Below are 8801 nucleotides of genomic sequence, written 5' to 3'. Positions count from 1 at the left end.
GGACATTTGGCTAAAAGAGGATTTCCGCTTAAATGCCATTTCACGGATTGAATTTTCTAAAAAGCAACTTTTAAGTGATGCTAAACCGATGCTTTGCCACATCGCTATTTCATAGGATTTCTATCATTTTTCGCACTTAGCCTAGCTAAAATACCCCCTTCAGTTATTGTTGGCCGCTCATTCACCATCTCCATCTCCCGCTTGTATGATCGAAGCCCACCGTATGCATGAATTTTGTTGCTGTTGAAGGAGACGGCAGAAGAGCCGAGCTCTTCCCCAGCATCCCTAGCTCTCTTCCGCCCCTGTTGTAGCGGCCGATGCTGCGCTGCCCTCGCCGAAGCCAAGCTTAGGAAGCCCTTTCTACGGCGACAACGGGTGGAACCCCACCACATCAAATCATCTTCTCTTTTAATAAGAATATCTAATTTCTCGCCACCATACTTAACCTACCAAAACTGTTTGAAACATATAATTACCCTTATCTTTTAACGGTAAGTCTGCTTCCCTGTCGTTAGTTAACCCTAACCTATCTATCCCCTCGTGGTGCTTACGCGAAAAGTAAAACGCTTTATCGCGTCCACCCCGCGGTCAAAAAGCGTGGACGAACGAGGCAACTCAACCCCCCCCCATCCACCTCCCCCACCCTACCCCACAGCCTCTGACACCGTGGTCCCAGACACAACGTTGGACCACCATGTCATCCGGACACAACGCTGTCTCAACACCCCACCTGGTGGGCCCCCACCACGTCCCCGCTGTCACCGCCAGTGCGTGCCTTTCCCTTTCCCACCCTTCCCCCCACCTCCGCCTCCCCTAGCTAAAAGCTCGAATCCGCTCCTCCTCTTTAACTAGAAGAAGAAGAATACTCCACTCTACTCTACTGCTCCTTCCAATTTACTCTCTCTCTCTCGCTTCTCTTCTCCGATCCCCTCAAGCTTACGCGCTAAGCAAAGCCGAGGAGGGAGGGAGGGAGCACCCAAACCCTAGCTCCGCCTCCTCGGGCACCGCGGAGCGGGGTGCGCGATGTCGTCGCCGACCGCCGCGCCGGCACCGACCTCGCCGCCGGCGGCGCCAGCGGCGAACAACACGACCCCACCACCCGCCACCCCGTCGACGCCGCCGCCGACGCCGACGCCCACGACGCCGACGACGCCCTCCGCGCCGCCGCCTGCCACCCCGTCCGCGCCGTCCCCGCCCGCGCCGGCGAAGGCGCCACCATCGGCCGGCACGCCGCCGGCGGTTCCCTCCGCGTCGCCCCCAGCACCGGCGTCCACGCCCGCGGTGCCCTCGGCGTCGCCGCCGTCGGCCTCGGGTGGTCCTGCGACACCCGCGCCGCCCTCGGATACGCCCTCCCCGCCGTCGTCTGGCGGCGGGGGGAACTCGCCGCCGTCGTCCGGGGGCGGTGGAGGGAGGTCGCCGTCGACGCCGAGCACCCACCCCTCGCCGAAATCGCCCGCCTCGCGCTCGTCGGGGGGAGGTGGCTCCGGGGTGTCCACGGCGACGGTGGTGGGCGTCGCCGTCGGTGGCCTCGTGCTGCTGCTGCTCGCCAGCTTCATCTGCCTCTGCTGCCTCCGGAAGAAGCGGAGGCGCCCGCCGCCGCCGCAGCAGCACTACGTGTACCCGCCGCCGCCGCCGCAGTACAAGGGTGAGATACCGAGATCGATCTCTCTCTGCTGGTCCGATCAATAGCTGTCGCTCTCCAGATCTAGATCTAGTGTGCGGTTAGCGTGCGATAGCAGCAGCTTTTGGTCACGTTGCTATCAGCTTCAATTCTCCTCCTTGCCCGCAATTTTTGGTGGCGCTGGATCTTTCTTTCTCGCGTGGCAGTTTGGCACTGACTTGGACGCTATACGCATGTGCTGTGTAGTTGACAACTTGACAGGTTCATGGCGGCTACATAGGATTAGTTTTAGTATGTACAGACGAAAATTTCGACTTCAATAGAGCTGGTCCTGGATTTCGTATTAAAAGCCAGAACTGAAGATTTATTCTTAATAGCCACAACTGAGGATTTATTCTTCATGCCAGGACTGAGGATTTCTTTCTTAATTGCCAGGACTGAGGATTTTTCACGTGTGTCTTTCGTTGCATTCAGTAAATTAATTCGTGATTGGTTATCCAATGGAACTAGGTGATGATGGATGAATGTAGGATGAGATGATGTCATGCCTGCTGTCAATATCAAAATGTTGTAGTATATTTGGAATAGCCTGCCTTTTTTTTCCTAGAAAAAGAGTAGTTGGTACATGCTGTGCCATGAAAGCCGTTTGAACTCTGAACGTTTTGATGTGTTCACACATTACACGTTACTAGTAACATGGTGACATACTTTTTCTAATGCTGTTTCATCTTATTGCAGAGGATGCATATGGTGGATCATACCAGCAAAGTTGGCAGCAAAATGCCCCACCACCTCCGCCTGAGCATGTAGTGAAGATGCACCCATCACCTCCGCCAGCGTATGCAAACCGTCCTCCACAGCCACCATCGACCCCTCCAGCTGCTATGATAAACAGCAGCGGTGGGTCTGGCTCTTACTCAGGTGGAGAGATCCTACCACCACCATCCCCTGGTGCTGCCCTTGGTTTCTCAAAGAGCACATTTACTTATGAAGAGCTGTTGAGGGCAACGGATGGATTCTCTGATGCTAATCTCCTTGGACAAGGTGGTTTTGGCTATGTCCATAGAGGAGTGCTGCCTACTGGAAAAGAGATTGCTGTGAAACAATTGAAAGTTGGAAGTGGCCAGGGAGAGCGTGAATTCCAGGCGGAGGTTGAGATTATCAGCAGAGTACATCACAAACATCTCGTCTCCTTGGTTGGTTATTGCATTTCTGGGGGCAAGAGACTGCTTGTCTATGAGTTTGTCCCCAACAACACATTGGAATTCCACTTGCACGGTATGCTTTGTTCATATGTTTGCTTCTTTATCTGTGATTACTTATATTTTATTATTTTGCTCAGTTACTTTTGTCTGAAAGATCTCACGACAAAAACATAGATGATCGACTAACACATATAGTAATGGAGGATGTACTGAGACTAGTTAGCTATCAGCTATCGTGCTATCCAGTACAATGTAGCTAAGTGAATAGTAAATACACTTTTAGAGAGCAAGGGATTTTGCTTTATTCTAGAGGACTGTCAGAACTGTTTGTCCGAACTTTATGGTTTCAATTTCCTTCTTACCGGATAAAGTTCTGAGCTACCATAGGAGAACTTTGAATTTATGGGAATAGTAAACAGGGATAAATAACCTTTGTGAGTAATAAAATTAAATTAGCAGGCTAAACTACTTTCAGTCAGAAATATCACCACTTAACTATTTCTAGCCACCATCATTTTTGGGCCACCATTTCCTTAAAATATATTCAATGCCACTGAATCCTTTGGATGAAGTGCTTTGCTTCATAGAGATGGTAGTGCTTAAGAAGTTGCCTTCTCAATTCTCATAGGGCCATGAATTAATTCTCTCTTTTGGTAATTTGTTGAAAGTTCGGTCATGCATTGTACAAGTTAATTCCTGTATCAATATTTTTTATGCTTTGTTATGCATTATTAATTCCTATATTTACCATCCGTAGGAAAAGGCCGACCAACAATGGAGTGGCCCACAAGACTAAAGATTGCTTTGGGAGCTGCAAAGGGTTTAGCTTATCTTCATGAAGACTGTAAGTTTATAACTTTATCTGAACTAAGATTCTCACCATTGTTTTCCAAATTAGCAAAAAAGTATAGTGGCAAACAGGTATTAATATTTGTTTTAAATGACAGGCCATCCTAAGATCATCCATCGTGATATTAAGGCGTCAAACATTCTTCTTGATTTTAAATTTGAATCTAAGGTTTGTTATACTCTTGCTTTCCCCTGCATTCACAGCGTTGACATAGAATGGTTCATGCTGAGGATATAGATTTTTGCCAATGAACATGCCATGTGATTATCTGGTTGTGTTCGTCGGTTCAAAACATGCCATAGTAATTTGGATTTGCTGCATAGAATTACCGAAATGGAGTTGCTGTCAACTCCAAAGCTGACACTGTACTTTTGTATATTTCTGTTGTATAGAAAACTTCACTTATTGTCTTTTTTTTTTCTCTGAGGCTGTGCATTTATAGTTTTCAATACTTCATTTTTCTTTGTATTGCTTTTCTGATTTTTTTATATCATATATTTATGACGTGTACCCTATGCACAGGTTGCTGATTTTGGACTTGCTAAGTTCACCAGTGATAATAACACTCATGTTTCGACAAGAGTAATGGGCACTTTTGGGTATGTATATATTCTTGTTGTAGCAATGTTCTATTTACATTGGAGTTACATTTTTAGGTAGACATGCAACATTGGTGTTACTTTATGATGATTGAAAAAAAAAAGATATGGACCCCCTTTCTGTCCCAGTTTAAACTAGGTCACATGGCTGGTATTCTTCCTGATAAAACACTTCAACATATTTTTTTTGCCTCGATTTTCTAGCATGTTCCTGTTGGTTTTAAAATTTGGTGACATCTATCTAGCAGTTTAACTATTTCAGCATTCAACTTCCTACATAGAAATAATCGGAGTTTTTTCTAATGTCCAATTGTTCATTTTACTTGTCTCAGATATCTAGCACCAGAGTACGCGTCTTCTGGCAAGCTCACTGAGAAATCAGATGTCTTCTCCTATGGAGTTATGCTTCTTGAGTTAATAACTGGTCGTCGGCCAGTTGATACAAGTCAAACATATATGGATGACAGCTTGGTTGACTGGGTAGGTACTTGATAGCTTTATAACATGCCTATTAACTGTTTAAACAAATCATCTTTTTAATAAAAGAATGGAACTGGACTTTTATGGTTTATATTTTAAATGTATGCCTTTGAACAATGTGCCACCTGAATAATTGTGTGTAGTCACTAATGATGACTTATCCCTTCAGCTTTGGATATAGGCATATAGCGTGCTATGCGAGCATAACTGCATATACATACCTCTATTTTCGTGTGTAGTATGGATGTTTCCATGTATGCTTTAATAATAGTACCCTAGTCCAAGTTGGTGTTGCTTTTGACTAGTTGCGATCACCGCTTGTTATCAGCACCACTAACTATATCTCCATGACTTAACTTGTTATTACGTCATTCTGTGTCTTCACGAAACTGTTAAAATACAAACATCTTGAGAGTAATATATATGACGACGTGCAGGCAAGGCCTTTACTGATGCAAGCACTTGAGAATGGTAACTACGAGGAGTTAGTAGATCCTCGGCTTGGGAAGGATTTCAATCCCAATGAGATGGCGAGAATGATTGCTTGTGCAGCTGCATGTGTACGCCATTCCGCTCGTCGTCGCCCACGCATGAGCCAGGTAACTTGCAATACATCTCTTCTACTGCCAGATAAAAGAGCACGGAGTGCAACTAGATGCTTAACATGAACCAGAATATTGGCATCAGTAAATATTTATTCAACAGTGAGAAGCACTGTGGTGACATGGCTGGCATATGCATGGATTCAGTTTGTGGTCTAATGTCTCATATCTGATATGGTATCAGGTTGTCCGGGCTTTGGAAGGTGACGTGTCTTTGGAGGATCTTAATGAAGGTGTTCGGCCTGGTCACAGCCGCTATTTTGGATCGTACAGCAGCTCTGACTATGATTCTGGCCAATACAACGAGGACATGAAGAAGTTCAGGAAGATGGCTTTTACCAACAATAATGATACGAGCAGTCAATACAGCGCACCAACCAGCGAGTATGGCCAGATACCCTCTGCATCAAGCAGCGAGGGCCAACAAACCCAGGAAGTCGAGAGCAGGACAACCAAGAGAGGCGGCTACAGTGGCTACAGCTCAGGATACAGCGGAGCCTCATGAGGGAAATCTTTGTTTTTCCTCTTTTAACATTTTGATTGTTTCAATCTGTAAAGTCCATCTGAGTTCGTATGACCAAAGTTGCTGACTTGCGTGCGATGCGATGAACCGTAAGTTTGACCGAAGTATAGCTTTTGGTAGCTACAATTGTTGATTCTTTCATAAGTATTATGTTATGGATGTGTTCCACCACCCACCCGTTTGCCTATGTAATTCAAATGAATTGAGCTAATTAACTTTTGAATATACTGTCCATACTTATTCAGGGTTGAGTTGCCTGACAAGAGTTCACCAGATCTCCAACGATGTGTATACTCTCATAATGGTCACAATGTTCTGGCATGTGAATGGGGGTATATATGTTCCTTTCCAGCAACACGCCTGTCAAAATGTGTCGTGAGGATGAGTTGTCTTGCAAGGCAGATGTTGTGTGATGTCTTCTTTGGTGGCACGGAAACATTGGAGGTGGTGAGACCTGGGACAGCTCACGGGACGCATGGCTGTCCCTCGCCGTTGCTTTCTGGTAATCTCGTCTCGTCTCGCCTCACGCGTGATCCGGCTCCATTCCAATGCTTGGAACGACGCCAACGCAACGCGGGGCATTGTGGTGGTGGTGGTTGGGTGGTGGTGGCGTTCAACGTCCACAGCATGTCAAGATTGTGTTTGTGTTTGTTGGTCCAGTCTGGCTTTGCTGCTGCTGCTGCTGCTAGCAATTGCAGACTTGCAGTTTTAGGTGGTGTTTGGATCCAGGGACTTAATTTTAGTCTCTATATTTAGACATTAATTTAGAGTATTAAATATAAACTACTTACAAAACTAATTATATAAATGAAAGCTAATTTGCGAGACAAATTTTTTAAGCCTAATTAGTCCATAATTAGAGAATATTTACTGTAGTATCACATAGGTTAATCATGGATTAAATAGGCTCAATAGATTCGTCTCGCGAATTAGTCCAAGATTATAGATGAGTTTTATTAATAGTCTACGTTTAATATTTATAATTAGTTACTAAACATCCGATGTGATAGAGACTTAAAAGTTTTAGTCCCATCTAAGTAGGGTCCTAGTGTCCTCTCTGGTACGCTACTACGCTCTACGGCTCTACCTGTTGTTGTTTGACGGTTTGGTCAGGACAGGGCATTGCGACCTGTCTTCATCATTGTGGATGCAAAGATTAGAAGCTTCTAATCTACTGGCTCTGGCAGTTGCCTGAAAGATTTTCAGCGGATGGCCATCGATGATATCATGCCGTCATCTATAGAAAACTTGAGTACGTACCGGAGATGGATCTTGATCACTATTCAATTAATTAGATCTTTGAGCTTAAAATTATTTGGAACATGATATGACCTGTAGAGGAGAGGTGGGGTCGTGGGGAGAGAGCTTGAGATGAATGGACTAGGTGAGTTCCTATATTCCTTTAATAGATTTCAATAGTGATGGTGAACAGTAAATCCGTCGATACCATGTGGGTTCCCCCAAACAGTAAGGTAGATGAACTTTTGTTTTCTCAATTCAAAGCCACCAGTTTTTAGGTGAAGTACGAAATGATGGTAAACATGATTCGGAGATTTTATAATGGAAATGATTTTGATTTAATTTTTGAGGCTTTATTTTTTATAGAAGCACAATATAAATGCAGACGCTCACAACGAGTGTACACTTATCCCTACGAATACATTCACATACACCCTACCCCTATAAACATTTTCGAAACACCGGTTCCCTATGAAATTCTCTTTTCTAAAATTCCGTTGCAATGCTAGTGTGCTGAAACCTGAAATGGTCGGAGGTAGGATTACACATGGACCATGGGGCAGCAACACATGCTAAAGACAGCAATCTTAAAGCTGCGGTCACTCACCTAGTTAGCTGGTGGCCTGACCTGTACTGTACATATCTAGCCTCCCCCCCTGCAGGTGGTGCCAAACTGCCAACTCCAGCCTGGTGGCATCATGTATCTATTCAAGTGCCCTCGTGCTCATGGATCTTGGGAGATAATAGCCTCTGATCGACAAGTATAGCAGCATTGCTGTACCTGGATTTGTTTGTTAAGGTAGGTCGTCAATGCCATCCTGTTGAGGAGTGAAGTGCCGTCAGGAGTTAAGCCAGAAAGTTAGCTTTGAATGGTTGAGGGCTAATGGACCGGCTAATTAGTTGTGGCTAATATGACAAAAAAAAAGTTTAGTGTTGTACGTACTCAGTTATAATTAATGCTCTATTAAAGACTACTCTAGCTTTGGATCGGCGTGTAAACCATCGACCTAAATGGATAGCGACATATAGAATCAAAGTAAGGTAAATATTTTCCAGAACAACTTGTAGCAAAGTATGGGCATTTAATTAGTATATTATAACTGTCTACAAGTTATATTTAGTTTAGGTTTCTTTTTAAACTATGCATATAAGTTATTGGTGGACAAAGTTTTAAAACTTTAATAAAATCTTATTCTAAATATCAAATATTTATTTTCAGAGGGAGTATATAAGTTAAGATAGGGTTTAAAAAGAATTATCTATTTGTTTTGAGGACTTCAAATTGCCATGTTATTTCAAAAAAGAAAAAGCAATATTGTTATATTGAAAGTTTCCGCATGAAACACACCGTTTAGCAGTTTGAAAAGTGTGCCACAAAAATCTTTATTTTCATCTAACTCTTTGAGAAATGAACGGGACCATAGTCTCGTGCAATTATTACGCAAGAAATCCGACTAGAGCTGTGTTTAGTTCGTGTGACAAATTTTTTTAAGTATACAAACACACATTTAAAGTATTAAACGTAGACTAATAACAAAATAAATTATAGATTCCGCCTGTAAACTGAGAGACGAATTTATTAAGCCTAATTAATTCGTCATTAGTAAATGTTTACTGTAGTATTACATTGTCAAATCATGGCGTAATTAGGCTCAAAAGATTCGTCTCGCAATTTATATGTA

General features: G+C 43.9%; 1 protein-coding gene across 1 annotated transcript; it reads left to right on the top strand.

Moving 5' to 3' along the window:
- The first annotated feature begins 837 nt into the window (after window positions 1-837).
- Window positions 838-6120, top strand: LOC127774459 (proline-rich receptor-like protein kinase PERK1). Its single transcript, XM_052300716.1, has 8 exons — window positions 838-1645; window positions 2360-2899; window positions 3584-3670; window positions 3774-3844; window positions 4199-4275; window positions 4608-4755; window positions 5193-5354; window positions 5542-6120. The coding sequence occupies exons 1-8, from the start codon at window positions 1024-1026 to the stop codon at window positions 5860-5862; spliced, it is 2028 nt and encodes a 675-aa protein (XP_052156676.1). The 5' UTR covers window positions 838-1023; the 3' UTR covers window positions 5863-6120.
- The last annotated feature ends 2681 nt before the right edge of the window (window positions 6121-8801 follow it).

The sequence above is a fragment of the Oryza glaberrima genome, chromosome 5 (genome assembly GCF_000147395.1).
Source record: "Oryza glaberrima chromosome 5, OglaRS2, whole genome shotgun sequence".
In the NCBI taxonomy this organism is placed as follows: Eukaryota; Viridiplantae; Streptophyta; class Magnoliopsida; order Poales; family Poaceae; genus Oryza; species Oryza glaberrima.
This window is presented reverse-complemented; position numbering and strand designations above follow the sequence as displayed.